The sequence below is a fragment of the Plecotus auritus genome (assembly GCF_963455305.1).
Source record: "Plecotus auritus genome assembly, chromosome: 8".
Classification (NCBI taxonomy): Eukaryota; Metazoa; Chordata; class Mammalia; order Chiroptera; family Vespertilionidae; genus Plecotus; species Plecotus auritus.
This window is the reverse complement of record NC_137782.1, coordinates 26630915-26648082: the sequence shown is the minus strand read 5'-3', so window position 1 is coordinate 26648082 and position 17168 is coordinate 26630915. Positions and strand designations below refer to the sequence as shown.

The 17168-nt window shown below is 43.0% G+C and overlaps 1 protein-coding gene across 1 annotated transcript; it reads right to left on the bottom strand.

The window, feature by feature from the left end:
- Positions 1 to 645: 645 nt before the first annotated feature.
- Positions 646 to 3046, bottom strand: WFDC13 (WAP four-disulfide core domain 13; the record flags this gene model as incomplete). Its single annotated transcript, XM_080683781.1, has 2 exons — positions 646 to 800; positions 2959 to 3046. The coding sequence occupies 2 exons, from the start codon at positions 3044 to 3046 to the stop codon at positions 646 to 648; spliced, it is 243 nt and encodes an 80-aa protein (XP_080539907.1).
- Positions 3047 to 17168: the final 14122 nt, after the last annotated feature.

Here is a 17168-nt window from a genome sequence, read left to right as displayed (position 1 = left end):
TTGAGACCTCATTTGAGACTTACAATCTTGCAAGTTTGAAAAAATGAGTCCCCATTTTATACATGAGAAAAAAAAAAGGCAAAAATGGGGAATTGTCTTACTTAAGGTCATAGAAAGATAGTCTCAAGATAGGATTGGAAGCTAGATGTCTCATCAACACTCTAATGCCCTTTCTCTGCTCTCCATTCAACAGACTTTGGTGAGTTTTCCTGGTGATTAACCAAAGCTTCCCTTGGGCTGGAGGATCTCCAAAAACCAAGGAATACTAGGGGGCAAAGGATAGTGTTTGGTGAAAGAGGGCAAGCAAAAACAGAACAATTTGCTTTTGGATTTTGGTGACAGATAGATATAGTGTCCCAGATCCCAGGATAAAGGTGGATGCTGGGACAGGACAGGATCTGTGAGTGGAGGGGTTTGTGGATGTGTTCAGAGAGGTAGATTCATAGGTTCATAGAAGTGGTGATGAAGAGAGAAGGGTTCTGGAGTTCAGGAGCGGAGGAAGACTCTTAATCATGACATTTATGGAAATTATTCTTGGTAAAGAGAGGGAGAACGTTAGAGAGAATAACGTAGTGGCTGGTACGATATTCTTCGGTTGAGCTCCCACCAGCAGCTCCAGGGTCAGGCCTGGGCACGAGAAGCTCCTTACTTTTTATGAATTACATTTTTGTTCAATGTGCAGATTATCCCGCAGAAGGCAGAACAGCACTGAAGTCCTCTTGGGCAATCTTCCGGCAATGTACAGAATTCAGTACAGTTTCCAGGGTCTACTCTGCAGGGTGGAGGTTCCAAAATATACTCTGGAACACAGAACAGGAAAGAAAGGGCCTAAACAACAGCCTGGAGTAACATTCACAACTCCAGAAGCCCAAGGAGCTTCCAGGAAACCAGCCACCCTGAGCTCCCTTGTGTGGCCACAAGGAAGTGGAATAAGATTTTTTTCCTTAGCTGCTGCCTTCTATAGAGTTCTCAGCAGGGGAAATCAGGGCTTGGATATTTGATCAAAGACACAGTTTGTTAGAACCCTACATCCATTGGTCATTCACCATCCTTGCAGATCAGATGCCCAGTCCCCAGAAACTTGGTTGGGTCCAGTTCAAGGGAATGAATGGTACATATGGTGAGCAAGAAAGGGGTACGTAGATACATTTGTACTGACTCATTATGTAGTCTCAAGCGAGTCGTAAAGCCTCTCTTGTAGTTTAGCCCAAGGTCAACCTAACATGTTTTATTTGTGTATAGCAGACTGAATGGAAGGGAATATTTTGGGAAAGGATGAAGACCACACAGCACACAAAAGGCACAGGCATCAGAATGCTAGAACCCAAATCACAAATGAGTTCTGGGTGTGACTTCTTTCATGGGTATTTCAGAGTGGGGCCAGGTTCTGGGGTCAAAGATCAGCTTCTCCTTCTTCCCAGATCTTTGCTGTTTGGGAGAAGACTATGAATCTTCATGCTGACATCTCATTCCCCTCAGCCCCCAGTACTCAGGTCAAAGTCAAGATTACCTCCACCAGGAGATTCTGTCCCAGGCCTCAACTCACAATCTTCTCTTTGTTTCTGATTTCTAAGGCATTAAGGATGGGCCCCATTAGCCCCTTTATCTACGCCCAGCCAGGCCTTAAATTTTGTATCTTGTGACTTGCCCTTTCCTTAGGGAAAATGTCATAGGTGGGGCATTCTATAAGCCCCTGTTGATGTATTACTCTGCAGGTATTTGAAATTAGAAGAGGGTCTGTGAGATATCAAAGCTGATCTCAAAAGAATAAGTGAATAAAGGTGGGGCTATAATTATAACAGGAAATGGCACCAAAGATGGGGTGAAAGAAGCTCAGGCCCAACCTGTTGACAATCTGAGTCAGTGCAAGAAACTGGAACTGGTTCCCATTTTGGAGAGGTTGGGCTTCAATGGAATAACATGGGGAAGGAATTCATCAACCAGGATCTCAGAAAGATCGACCTTCTCAAGTTTTGACTCCTCTTCTGGGTATCTAGTTGCAATACCAGTCATAGCACTTGCCAGTCTTACAGAGATCCTGTTTGTGCCTATATCCAAATTTTAGTTCTTGATGCTCCAATTAACTCCACCCTGGATACCCCCATTCCCTTGCAGCTTGGTTAGCCTTCCTCAGTCATACTAACCTTCTCTGAGACCCTTAAAACAGGACCTTGTCTATCTTGACACATGACATACCTCACGTATTCCTGCTCTGAGCCCCCAATATTCTGAAGATGTCATCTCCACAGAAATGTGCAGGCATGATGAATAATAGTTCATTTTCCTTTTGGTATTGATCAAGGTCAGCATTACAGTGGCCAGCGCTCTTGTTAGGTTGAGCTGGTCAATGGTGGCTGCTGAGATGGATTATATTTACGGAGTAATAATTATATAGAGCTTTGGATTGATGCTAATCACTGGTGATTGTGTGGGTACCTCTGAGTTTTTAAACGGAGGAATAAAATGCAAGGCTTTCGTTTCTTCCTAAGACATTTTCCAAAACCAAGATTATGTAGGTTCCAGTTTGAGTTCTACCAACTTAATTTTCCTTTCTGCTTTCATGCTTGAAAAGTTGGCCCAAACATCCATGAAGGAACCAGGGCAGCAAGAATCAGCTGGGTGATGAGGCTGATAACATTTCAGTAGTTAATACTTACCGAGCATTTACCATGGTCCAGTAAGAGTGCTCTATGTCTGCATGCATTATCTCAGTTTGTCCTCCCAACTACCCCAGTATCATTATATTCATCACAAAGATAAAATCCAAGGCCCAGACACTTTGCCCAAGATCCCTCAGTAAGAAACAGAAGTTATTCCAATCTACATCTTAATGACAATAAAATCTGGACTCTTGAACATATGGTGTTTTCTCATGAGGTATGCCCATGAATCGGCCCTCAGATCCCCCCATCTCTACAGATGCTTCTTCCCTCGCCTGGGCCGGGCCCCAGCACCTACTCATAAAATGTTGCTTGGGACTTGCAGGCACCAGCTGTGGTGCTAGAGGAATCAACAGCAGGAGCTGAAGAAGCAGCGCAGGCTTCATGCTGCTGGAAGGATGGGTGGTAAGTCCTGGCTGAGGACTGCTGGGTTTGAACAGGCGCAGTTTAGGGGGAATGAGAGGGAAGGAGGGAAAAGAGAAGGCATGCTGTGATTGGCTTTTTACTGTGTATTCCAATCTATCTGGAGTATTTGGCAGAAATCCAAGCACCTCCTAACCACACCCACTCCAGGATCTGGTAGCGTTTTCAAATCTACACCCTTTTCATCCGCCTAAGTTTAGTCTTGTTATTTCTCTCATCCATCTAAGTCTTGTTAACGTTCTTTCACAAAACTTTGTAAGTTTTCTATGTCTTTGTTATATTTATTCTTAGAGGCTTGAATTTTCAAATGAAATTGTAAATAGTTTTGTAACTCTTTAGTTATTTGTTTTCGTTTGTTATTTTAAATAATATAACATTATCTCTAGCTTCAGGTGTACAACCAGTGATTAGACATTTATATAACTTACCAAGTGATCATCCTGATAAATCTAGTACCTAGATATACAATTATGTGTATATTTTCTATATTGCTGGAGGTGTAACACTGGGTACCATAGAGAGTTATTACAATATTATTGGTAATATTCCCTATGGTGTACTTTACATCCCCATGACTATTCTGTAACTATCAATTTGTACTTCTCAATCTCTTCACTTTTTTAACCCCCAATCTCCCTTTCATCTGGCAACCATTAAAATGTTCTTTGTATTTGCGATTTTGTTTCTGTTGTCCTTGTTTATTTATTTTGGTTTTTAGATTCCACATACAAGTGAAATCATATGGCATTTGTCTTTCTCTGTCTGACCTTATTTCACTCAGCACAATACCCTCTATGCCCATCCATTTTTTTTTCAGTTTACAATTAAAAAAAATTCTTTATTGATTAAAAAGAGGAAGAGAGAGGGAGAGAGCTATAGAAACATCAATGATGAGAGAGAATCATTGATAGGCTGCCTCATGTATGATCAGGGATAGGACTCACAACCCAGGCATATGCCCCGACTGGGAATCGAACCATGACCTCCTCATAGGTCAGTGCTTAACCACTGAGCCACTGTGGCCAGGCCAGTTTACTATTTTTAAGGAAATTTACATCTATGTTCACAACGGAACTGGGCCTGTAACTTTCTTTTCTCATATAGTCCTTGCCTGCTTTTGTAGCAAGTTTACACTGACCTCAGAGAATGTGCTGAATCACAGTGTTCCCAACCCTTTTAAAAAAATAGTAAATTCTTTGGAATTTTTTGTGTAAGATAAAGATAATTAGTTACTCGAATCCTTAATTCCATTTTTTCTTGCACAAATATGTTCATTTGCACCTTGCTGTTGTCATTTAGTAATATGTCCAGAGTTCCCTTTTCTTACTTATGGCTGCATGCTATGCCTCCATGTTCACACATCTTAGTCATTCAACCAATCTGCCATATATGGGCATTTATGTATTTTCTAAGATTTTGCTATTACAATATGCTGCAACAAACAATTATGTGTATATTTTCTGTATTGCTGGAAGTGTAACATCAGGGTCAAGTTCTAAAAGTGCAATTGGTGGTTAAAAGGATAAAGTCATATGTAGTTTTGTGACATATTGCCAAATTTTACTCCATAAAGGTTGTACCATTTTGTATTGCTACAAATCTTGTGAACATGTGTTTCCCATAACAAAATGTGTTGTCATGTTTTTGAATGTTTGCCAAAATGATAAGTGAAAATGTTATCTCTGTAGCTGTTGAGGTTCATTCATGTTGTAGTATGTATCAGTACTTTATTTTCATATCTGAATAATATTCCATTGTATGCATTTACCACAATTTGATTATCCATTCATCTGTTGATGGACATTTGGGTTGTTCCCACCCTTTGGTGATTGTGAATGGTGTAATAAGAACATTTGTGTACAAGTATTGTTTTAGTACTTATTTTAATTTTGGGGGGTACATACCTATGAATAAAATTGATAGGTCATATGTATAACTTAATATGTTTAACTCTTTGAGGAAACTGCAAACTGTTTTCACAGTGGTTGAACCATTTAATATTTTAATCACTGATGCATGAGGGTTCCAATTTCTCCACATCCTTGCCAACACTTCTTATTTCCCTTTTATTGGATTATAGTTATCCACGTGGGTATGAAGTGGTTGGTATCTAATTGTGATTTTAATTTACATTTCACTAATCCTATGTAATAAAGAGGTAATATGCAAATTGAGCCTCATGCCCTCACACAAGATGGCCACCCCCATGTGGTCAAAGATGGCCACCACAAGATGGCCAGCAGGGGACGGTAGTTGTGGGTGATCAGGCCAGCAGAGGAGGGCAGTTAGGGGAGAACAGGCCTGCAGGGGAGGGCAGTTGGGGGCAACCAGGCTGGCAGGGGAGGGCAGTTGGGGGCAACTGGGCTGGCAAAGGAGTTAATAACTCTCTATGGTACCCGTGCACCGGGCCTCTAGTAACTAATAATGTTGAGAATATTTTCATGTACTGGATGATCATTTCTATATCATACATACATACATATATATATATATATTTAATTAATCCTCACTCGAGGATATTTTTCCATTGATTTATAGAGAGAGTGGCAAGAAGAGGGAGAAACATTGATGCGAGTGAGACACAATAATTGGTTGCTGGGGATCAAGACTGCAACTGAGATATGTGCCCTTGACTGGAATCAAACCTGGGACCCTTCAGTCTGGGGGCCAACACTCTATCCACTGAGCCAAACCAGCTAGGGCTACATTGCATCTTCTTTATCCATTCATCTAATGATGGACTTACTTTGTTTTCATATCTTTTTACATATATAATGTTTTTTTTCCTTACAATTTTCTGTAAATTATTTCCTAATTAGAATATAGAAAATATTATATTTTTCAGGAAACAAGTTCTGCTTACAAAAGGAGAGTTAGTTATGTGACAGGAAGGGCAGTCTCTGCAGAAGCCCAAATCCCACATAGAACAGGCTATGGGGAGGGGCAGGCACAGGGGAGGACACAAGGATTCCTTGCCCTGCCCTGGCCTGGCCAGTGGAGGCAGGGAGGAGCCCAGAATAACCTGCTCTTTCTTACCTTCCCTCCACACACCAGCTTCCAGGAAAGTCTGTGCCAGACGGAGAGCCCACTGCTCTGGCCAGAGTCATGTCAACCCAGGCTCTGCTGCCCATTCTGCTTCTCTGTGTTCTGCTGCTGCAGGCCCAGGGAGGGCCTCGTAATAGGAACAAGATGCAGAGTAGGTGATGGTCTGGGGGGCTGGGATGGGGAGGGGGAAGGAGGAGCTGTGTCCAGCTAAGGATGACCTGGGACTTGAACCGTTCAGCACATCCAGCTCTGAGCACAGGACTCTGAAGACTCTGAGTCCTTCCAAATCATAGCCGTCTAGCCCCCTTATGGGGCCCTGGGACTAGTGATGGGGGTGGAGGGCAACCTACATCTTTTTATTCTCCATTCTCAAAGTCCAGAGACATATGATGCATACAATAGTGAAAGGTGCACAGAGCTGAGAGTCAATTCTTTCATTTACGCACATATGTGACAGGTCAACATCCAGACATGTTTTGGGGAGTAGATCTAGAATGAAAGAACTTTTGGAAAGCAAACTTTGACATGTCTCAGACTTCACTGAGTTCTCAGAGTCAGAGTGTAGATTCTATGGGGGTGGCTTCACCAAGGCCATGACTAATATGAAGCCAGTGTCCTGGCTGCAGGAGTATGGAAAGGGTCCAGAAAGCCCAAACATTAAACCTTGTTGATGGAGAATGGGGGTAATGGATTGAAGATGCTACCAATCACCAGGATTTGGTGAGGGGCAGAAAGGGAGTTCCCTGAAAGGTCTAAGAGTGTCATGAGGGGACCTGGGTTTTGGAGTCATGATGAGACTTTAAGCTTGAGAGGAGTGCTTTGTGTGGCCTTGTTCCATTGACCTTGCTTCTGTTCCTTTTAGGTGTCAAGGCCTGTCAGAAGCAGCCCAGTGTACATCTTTGCAACAACCACTGTTCATATTTCCTAAAGTGTTCCAATTCAGATACCATATGCTGTTCAACCTTCTGCGGGAACGTTTGCATGAATCGCCTGTGATTCTGTGGGTCTGTGTATTCTCTTCCCCTAACCCTCTGAAACTGTGTTTGCGACCTTAAATCCTGGGCACAGGGCTGTCAACCTCCTCACTATCTGGATGGCTTGTTTCTGTCAAATAAACCAGAACAAACGCCCAGGGACCTGCCTATTTTATTCCTAGTGCTTGTGATCTTTGAAACCCCAGTGCAGACCCCAACATGCCCCCACCTCTTTGGGTCTTGGTCCCTGGTCCCTCTTCCCTTCTCATGCTTCTCTACTCTCTCTCCCTTTGGCCCACACACTCCTGCCAGGCCCCCGGAGGCTCAGCCCTCTTGTTGCTCTGCTCACTGAACCAGTACTCCCAGGGGGAAAAACTGCTCATGGGTGGCATCCCCTAGTGCTAAAGAGAACATCCTCGCCCTGGAGTCACAAGGGCCAAGTTAACCATGAGCTAGGTGGAGGCTAAACCCTGGGGCACCGTGTCCAAGGCCCCCAAGGAGACCTTTTCTTTAACTTGCCCCATCCCTGTCCCTTTCTTCTCCCTCTCCTTGTAAAAATCAGGTAACTATCTCTTTATAATGAAGAAAATGAATCCCAGAGTAGTTAAGGGACATGCCCAAGGCCTGTCACTTAGAGAGTGACAGGCGATTCATGATATGGCTAGAGGAGGGTGTTTCCTCTGAACTCCCTGTTTGCTCACATCTTCTCCACTGTGGTGAGACCATAGGCATGGAAATGAGTACCTGTGCCAATCCCAAGTTTCCCCACTTCATCCTCCACCAGTATGGCCACTCTTAACATGGGACCTGGAGTGGGTGTCAGGACCTAAGACTCCAGTGCCTTCCATTCACTGAGCGGTCCATACCTGCCCCAAATCCTCCTCCTTATGCCCTCATTCCCTCTCTTTTAATCAGGAGGGAAGCCATGGGGATGGTTCCATTGTGATGCTGTAAGGATTAATGAACACAGGTGGCTATGAGTCTTATCCGTGATCTCATAGTGAGTCAGTGAGAATAATCACTGGGCACAGTCTCCCTACCTGTCTGTGCAATAACAGTTCCTCTGAAATGGTCATGGGGCTAGCTAGATCCAGGGACTGAGTCCTGTATGGCCAATCGGGACTTGGCATCAAGTGTGGAGAACTCAGGCAGGCAGCCCATGCTGGAGGCAGGTGTGCAGTGTGACACTCCAGTCCAGTGCTTCCTGCTGGGCATCAATGCAGGAGACATCAGAGGAGGAAATCTGCCTCCATCAGGCCAGAGCCTCTGACCCACCTCAGAAGCATCACAGGGCTCCTGGTATTAAGGATCTTCTCCATCTGTACTAAGAGCTGCTCTTGGGCAAGGGGGCCTTGGGAAATAGGTCATGACCAACCACCAGCACAGACATCATCGGAGTGGGTAGGTGGTAAGGGATACTCTACAGAAATTCTTATTTGGTTCTTTCTCAGATAACCTCACTCTCCAAGCATCTTCCCAGTGCTTGGCCATGCCTCAAACACCCTTGGAGAGAGACTATTAAGAGAGGCACGGTTACCTGCCAGGGCTCACATAACAAATGACCTCCCATGTCCAAGTCCAGAGCTCCCTATCATGTGGAACACTTTGGGTGCCAGGCTCACCTATTCTGTGCCCCTGGCGTGAGCACCATGTACCATGAATTATACTGGAAACAATAGTTCTTCTTCCTTGTGATAACTGGTGCCCTGACCTGTGTTCCAGAGAGTTCTCTGGACACGTCACCCTACTCCATGGAACTCAGAGACTATACCTGGACATCACTGCCTGTTATGCCTTATTGGAACAACTGTGTGCCTCCGCGTTAGGCAGAGTGAAGAGTGAGGACTCCTGGGAAACCTTGAATCTTATGGAGGCAGAGGAAGAAGCAAATGCAAATTCTACCATGATCTGATTATCTAAAATGCCAAGTCACAGCCTGCAGAGAAACTCAGATCAGAGCTGGTCTGTTTGAAACCAAACACATAACTTCACATTTGGCCCTGCTTTTGCATTATTTGTTCTCTTATGCTTCAGACATGCTCCTAGCAATTTTTTTCTTTCATTTCTATCGACCAAGATAATCAGTAGTAGCTTTTGCCCATGTATAGCAACATGCTTTCACTGCCTTACCCCAGTACAAGTCATCTCTTTGGCCCTTTGTCAGAGTCTGAAGAGACTTTGACCCCTTGGTATTCCTCAGGATATCATGCCCGTCCATCACACTGATAACTTGTGCTAGCTGACGGTAAGGAACAAAAACAGCAGATATCCTAGGTGCTTTATCATGTGCATGCCAGAGAATGGGAGTGTACCTGAGGCAGCAGACAAGTTGCTGTACCTGTACTGTCCACCATGAAGAAAGACACAATGCTTGCTAGAGCTTTCTGGATTTTGGAGAGAACAAAATCCACTTAGGGGCATTTTCCTCTTGTCTATGTAAACTCAATAGACATAGACAAGGGGATGTAAACTCAATGCTAGTTTTGACTGAGACCCAGAAGGGATGAATTAATCTTCAAGTGCAGGATGGCAGCTTTCTTTTTAAAAAACACATCCATCCTTTAGCTCACTTAATTCTTACAATACCCGATGCAATGAGCTCTATTATTATTCCCATTCATATATGTGATTATATGGAATTTCAGAGAGATCAAGTGACTTACCTAAAGTCATGCAGCTAGCAAGTGAATGGATTCAAGTTTCAAATCTGTTTATACATGATTTAATCCTGGTAGGGTTTGTGTTTTTAAGAATTTGTCCATTTCATCTAAGTTATTTTATTTGTTGGCATTAATTATTTCTAGTACACTCACAATCTTTTAAAAATTTCTTTGGAATGGGTAGAAATGTCCTCACTTTCACTTCTGGTATTAGTAATTTGAGTAGTTTCTTTTTTTTTCTTAGTTTATTGAGTTAAATCTTTGTCAGTTTTGTCTATCTTTTCAAAGAATCAATTTTTGGCTTTATTGATTTTCTTATTGTTTTTCTATTTTGTTTGTCTCTGCTTAATATTTATTTTTTTCCCTGCTAGTTTTGGGTTTAATTTGTCCTTTTTCTAGTTCAAATTGTAAAGTTAAGTTGTTCATTTGAGATCTTTCTTGTTTTTATTTACTTATTTATTTTTAAAAATAGGTTTTTATTGATTTCAGATAGAGGAAGGAAGAGGGAGAGAGAACCATCAATGATGAGAGAGAATCATCAGTTGACTGCCTCCTGCATGCTCCCTACTGGGGACCAAACCCCCAACCTGGGCATTTTACCATGACCTCCTGGTTCATAGGTCGATGCTCAGCCAGCTGGGTGTGATCTTCCTTGTTTTTAAATGTTAGCATTTATAGATATAAATTTTCCTGTTAGCACTGCTGTTGCTGTGTCGTTTTTGTTTGCATTTATCTATAAGTATTTTCTAATTCCCCTTGTGATTTCTTCTTTGATCCATTGGCTGTTTAATAATGTGTTGTTTAATTTCAATAAATTTGTGAATTTTACTTCCATAACTTCTAACTTCATCCCTTTGTGGTTGGATGACATCTATCTTTTAAAATCTATGGAGACTTAATTTGTGGTCTAAAAAAATGGTATCTCCTGGAAAATGTCCCATATGCACTTGAGAAGAATGTGTGTTCTGTTGTTAGGTTGAGCATTTTGTATATGTCTATTAAATCTAGTTTTTTTATTTTGTTAGTGCTCTATTTCCTTACTTATCTTCTGTCTAGTTATTCTATCTATTATTGAAAGCAGGTATTGAAGTCCCCAGTTATTTATTGTAGAACTGTCAATTTCTCACTTCAATTCTGTTAGTTTTTGCTTCACATATTTTGACAATTGCCATTAGTGCACAAGTGTTTATAATTGTTATTAGAAGCCTGCACAAAATTCACGCACTGGGGAGCTGGGGCGTCCCTCAGCCTGGCCTGCGCCCTCTCGCAGTCCAGGAGCCCTCGCGGGATGTCCGACTGCCAGCTGTGAGCCCGGCTTCTGGCTGAGTGGGCTCCCCCTGTGGGAGCGCACTTACCACCAGGGGGCAGCTCCTGCATTGAACATCTGGCCCCTGGTGGTCAGTGCACATCATAGTGACCAATCGTTCAGTCTATTTGCATATAGCCTTTTATTATATAGAATATCTTCTTGCCATATTGAACCTTTTATTAAGATAGAGTGTTCTTTGTCTCTTGTAACTTAAAAAAATAACATATATATATATATATATATACATATATATATATATATATACACATATATATTGTTGATTTTAGAGAGAGAGGAAGGGAGAGGAATGAGAGAGAATCATTGATCTGCTGCCTCCTGCACAACCTCTAATTGGGATTGAGCCCACAACCCAGGCATGTGCCCTGACTGGGAATCAAACTGGGGACCTTTTGGTGCATGGAGTGATGCTCCAACAAACTGAGCCATTAGGCCAGGGTATTTGCCAATCTCTTTTGATTGGAGAATTTAATCTATTTACACTTAAAGTAATTGTTAATAAGGAGGGACTTACTTCTGCCATTTTGCTATTTGTTTTCTACGTGCCCTATAGCTTTTTTGATTAGATGGATATACACAAAAGTGTTAGCACAGAGTGACAAAATTAACAAGGGCTGTTATTATCCCCACTTTGCAAATGAGAAAATTGAGGCACAGATTGGATAAGCAACTTCCTAAAGTAAGTGGGAGCTAGGATTTGAACCCAGATTAAGTCAGTTATAAATCTCAATATTACGTGACCTTTTCCAAGCTCTCTTGATAGAGCTCTCTTTTCACCAGCCCAAAAGCCACGAGTCATTGATAATGTAGTGTTAGGTTGATGCCAGCAGTGGAGAAATTAATCTAGAGATGGATGGGACTTTACAAAAGTCATCACACAAATGTTGGAGGAAAATAGATATACAGATCCTCCCCCACCTCCACAATCACCCAGACTTCCAGGAGTGTACGTGTCGGGGAAGGGGAAGCTCCTGCAATTCCACAGTGCTCTGCTTCTGCCTATATTACCTGTAACAAAAAGCAAAAAACAAGTACTCCTTGAATAGGAATTCAGTGACCACCTGTACGCATCCAGTTTATGGCCTGGGGCACAACTCATGGATCTGCCACAATCAGAACTATGATTACAATCTGAGCCTTTGAAATCTGTTCTGCTCATTGTCCAAACCCTGTGCAGGGGCTCTGTGGTTCCCAGAAGGCAGGAAGAACTGTCAGTGAAACAATCACCAGCATTTCCAACTTGAACATCTTCAGAAGTAGGTGGATATCAGAGTACCAGGGCTGTAAGTATAAGCCTGCAAACTCTCTTGTTTGTGGCTTGGTTGGATGACTTCCTTTTTAAAAAATTAATTCTTACCTGAGGATATTATTTCCATTGATTCCTAGAGAGTGGAAGGAAGGGAGGTGGGGGGGGCAAGAAGAGATATAGATAGATAGATAGATAGATAGATAGATAGATAGATAGATGATAGATAGATAGATAGAAACATCAATGTGAGAGGGACACATCGATTGGTCAGCTCCTGCACAAGTCCTGGGCCTGGGATTGAACCTACAACCCAGGTACATGCCCTTGACTGAGAATCAGACCTAAGACCCTTAGGTCTGTTGGGCCAACCACTTAGACACACAGGCCAGGGAGGATGAGTTCCCTTTTCAAATCAAGTGCCCAGATCATGCCAACACTATTCCTCCATAGAAGAAATTATATGAGAAGGTATTTATGGGTAAATTCTTAAAGTAGGTGAATCTGAACAAATGGTATTCAGAGGTTCTTTGTACTACTCTTACTCTTAAAACTTTGAAAATTTTTCTAATTTTTTTTAAAGTTAAAGACAATCCATCTAAAGGTTCATGTGCCTCAAATTTTATTTTTTTACACATACCAAGAGGAGAATAAGTTTAGCCTTTCTAAAGAGTTTTGCACCTTTTAAAATGTTTCTTGGTAATGTGCCTGCTTTTGAGCATTTGGGGGATTTCAACCAATGCATGTAGGTTATCTTCTGCTTGGTTGAAAACACCAAAGCAAAAATAAAGACCTGGGGAGAAAACTGGTCACTTGCAGGGAAAGACAATTACTCCATTGTGACTATATTACTCATAGTATCCAGACTTCTTTGTCTTTGCTTCTTTTCTTCCTTTCTGTTTGGCTTAGTCATGTGAAACACCAGGCTGGGAGTGAGAGAGGACTGGGGAAAGGAATTTTTTTAGAGTATGTTTTTATAGATTTTTTTAGAGAGAGAGGAAAGGAAGAGGAAGTGAGAGATAGAAACATCAATGATGAGAGAGAATCATTGATCGGCTGCCTCCTGCATGCCCCCTACTGGGGATGAGCCCAAAACCTGGGCATGTGCCCTGACTGGGAATGGAACCAGTGACCTCTCTGTTCATGGGTTAACGCTCAACTATGGAGCCACACCAGTTGGGGAAGGAAAGGAATTGTTTTGAACACTACATAACCTCCTGCTTCAGAACCCCACCTCTTACCACCAGTGAGCTGCCTAAAATAATAGCCATCAGTTATTTTGCATATTGTTCCAAGTCCTAGACCCCCTCTTATTTTTTCTCCTTCACACTGATCTCCATCTATTATTGTGTATTTCTTTGATGTATCTTGTTTACTGGGTGTCCCCTTTCCTGGAATATAAGCTCTATGAAGGAGGGTATTTTGCTGCCTTTGTTCATTACTGTATTCTTAGTGCTTAGAATAGTAGTAACTTAGTTACTAGAAGTATTTGTGAGGCAAATAAATTTAGGACAGATGAAAAAAGGATAGAATCTCACTCACTCAGCAGACTTAATTCCAAATAAGTTAAACAGTTTTAAAAAATGACCACAATTAAGTCAATGAAATAAAATAACTTTCACTCTTCTGTAGAAGAAAAGAGACTAAGTTTAATAACAATAATAGCCAACATTTATTTTGCATATTCTGTGTGCCAAGTCATATGTATAGTGCTTCATATATTCAATTTTTGCAATGTGGATACTAATGTCACCCCCATATTACAGATTGGGAAAACTGAGGTTCTGAGAAGTTAAGTGTTTGGCCAATCATCTATCCTTTTTTTTTTTTTTTTTTTTTTATATATTTTATTGATATTTCACAGAAAGGAAGGGAGAGGGATAGAAAGCTAGAAACATCGATGAGAGAGAAACATCGATCAGCTGCCTCCTGCACACCTCCCACTGAGGATGTGCCCGCAACCAAGGTACATGCCCTTGACCGGAATCGAACCCGGGACCCTTCAGTCCGCAGGCCGACGCTCTATCCACTGAGCCAAACCGGTTTCGGCTAATCATCTATACTAATAAAAGTCTAGGTGGTCCTTGCATGCAACGTTGTCACAAGATGGCCACCACAAGATGGCTGCCACAAGATGGCCGCCACAAAATGGCCACCACAAAATGGCCACCACAAGATGGCCACGCACACAACAGAGGTGGGGCCCGGCAGCTGCTCTGCGTGGTGAGGCCTGGTGATCCTGCGGCTCCATGTGGTGCAGAGGAGGCAGGTCCTGGCCAAGGAGGCGGGTTGCGGCAGGGGTGATCAGGCCGGCAGGGGAGGGCAGTTGTGGGTGATCAGGCTGGCAGGGGAGGGCAGTTGTGGGTGATCAGGCTGGCAGGGGAGGGCAGTTGTGGGCAATCAGGCTGGCAGGGGAAGGCAGTTGTGGGTGATCAGGCCGGCAGGGGAGGGCAGTTGTGGGTGATCAGGCTGGCAGGGGAGGGCAGTTGTGGGCAATCAGGCTGGCAGGGGAAGGCAGTTGTGGGTGATCAGCCCAGCAGGGGAGGGCAGTTAGGGGTGATCAGACCGGCAGGGGAGCAGTTAGGCATCAATCAGGCGGGCAGGGGAGCAGTTAGGGAGTGATCAGTCTGGCAGGCAGAAGTGGTTAGGGGCAGTCAGGCAGGCAGGTGAGTGGTTAGGAGCCAGTGGACCCAGATTGCGAGAGGGATGTCCGACTGCCTTGTGGGATCGGGCCTAAACTGGCAGTCGGACATCTCCCGAGGGGTCCCAATTTGGAGAGGGTGCAGGCCGGGCTGAGGGACACCCCCTCCCCCATACACAAATTTCATGCACTGGGCCTCTAGTAACTTATATTAAACTAAATGTGTTGGGGTTGGGTTTCAAGCCCAGGTTTCTCCAACTCCAGTGCCCACATTTTGTCCTTTGTCCTTTACTATCCTGACAGTCTTCAGTGTGATAACAAGTGGGAGAGAATTTTCCTCCTATGGTGAGATAAGATGTGTCCTATTGGTAGAATAAACCGATTTCAATGGAGGAAGAACTGGTAACAACTATCTAGGGTTCAAGATAGGCAGTATCATTTTCCCAGGACTTCCAGATCGACAAATTTGCATTTAACCAAATTTTATTGGCAAGAAAGTTTCCAATGACATTATTTTTTTCCCCTAGGGAAGAGAAATTACAAATTGTTAGGTGTCTTATGATTAATGGGAAAATATAAATGATATGCATATACATAATATGTTGTGAAAATATTCGTGGGAGACTTGTTCTTTGTCTCAAATTTATTCAGAAGAGGTACTTCTTTCCCTGCCTCTGTAAGAGAGCTTGGGTATAGAACTCGACTTTTCTAGACACTGCCTAAATTTACAGCATATATAAAAGCCTAAGCCAGCCGTGGGCAAACTACGGCCCGTGGGCCGGATCCGGCTGTTCTATCCGGTTCTCTTGCTCTCCCCTCCGCTCCTTTATTTTGAATTTATATTAGTTCACACAAACACTCCATCCATGCTTTTGTTCTGGCCTTCTGGTCCAGTTTAAGAACCCATTGTGGCCCTCGAGTCAAAAAGTTTGCCCACCCCTGGCCTAAGCCCATGCAATAGTCAAAACACTCAGCTTGCATTAAAATTGTGGGCTTCCCCCACATCTAGAAATCTGCATTTGGGGAAGAGAGTGGTCAGTTTCCTCTCTCTCTCTTCTCCTGCAGTTGGCTAAGTGCTATTTTGGAGGTGGAGGAGGAAAAAGAGGTAAGGGAATGTAGACAGTTCTTTCTGACTGGTCTATTGTGAGTGGATTTGGCCATTTACTTTCTACTTCCTTCTGCTGAGGTCACATGGCAGCCTGCCTGGGATAATCTGGCACATCCACACTGGCTTTCTTGCATTTGCCCTGTCAAATTAATGCAAGCTGTAGCCTCTTTCTTATAGCCATAGGTCACTTCAGCCAACCTCGTAGGCCTTTGTGTTCTCAGGTGTAACTCAGACACCTGTCTACTCTGTCTCCACAAACTCTTGGGGCACATAGAAAATTCAGTGGGAGGTATTGTTCAAGCCTTTTTGGTGACTTGGAATTAAGAGAGCACAATATTCTTTAAAGAAAATCTGCTCAGAGATCTCCTCCAAAAATATGTCAAATTCCTGACAAAACAAGTAAAGGTTTTACGAGTCCCTTAACCTCTTTTGGACCATCTTTCTCTCTCTTTTCAAAAGTTCTACAAGTTGATTTGTCTCACAGGTCTTGGCCAAAACTTTCATTTTAAGTCATGTTACAACTTTTTTTTTTTTTAAAATATATTTTATTGATTTTTTACAGAGAGGAAGGAAGAGTGATAGATAGTCAGAAACATTGATGAGAGAGAAACATCGATCAGCTGCCTCCTGCACACCTCCTACTGGGGATGTGCCGCAACCAAGTTACATGCCCTTGACCGGAATCGAACCCGGGACCCTTCAGTCCGCAGGCCGACGCTCTATCCACTGAGCCAAACTGGTTTTGGCCATGTTACAACTTTTTAAGTAAAAATCAAGATATATAATAGCAAGCCTGATATGAATTCAGTTTTATAAAAACAATTCATATCCTATCTAATAAAAGAGTAATATGCAAATAGACCGTACCTCCGCTACACCCGCAAGCCACGCCCACCGGCCAATCAGGAGTGAGTATGCAAATTAACCCAATTAAGATGGCTGCAGCCACAGAGAGAGCAGGAGGCTTGAGTTGCCCCCAGCAATGGAGAAAGCCAAGTTTCCACAGCCTTGGCCTGCCTTTGCCTCCACTTAAGGCTACAAAGTTTCAATTATAGAAGATAAATAAATCCCAGATACCAGGGCC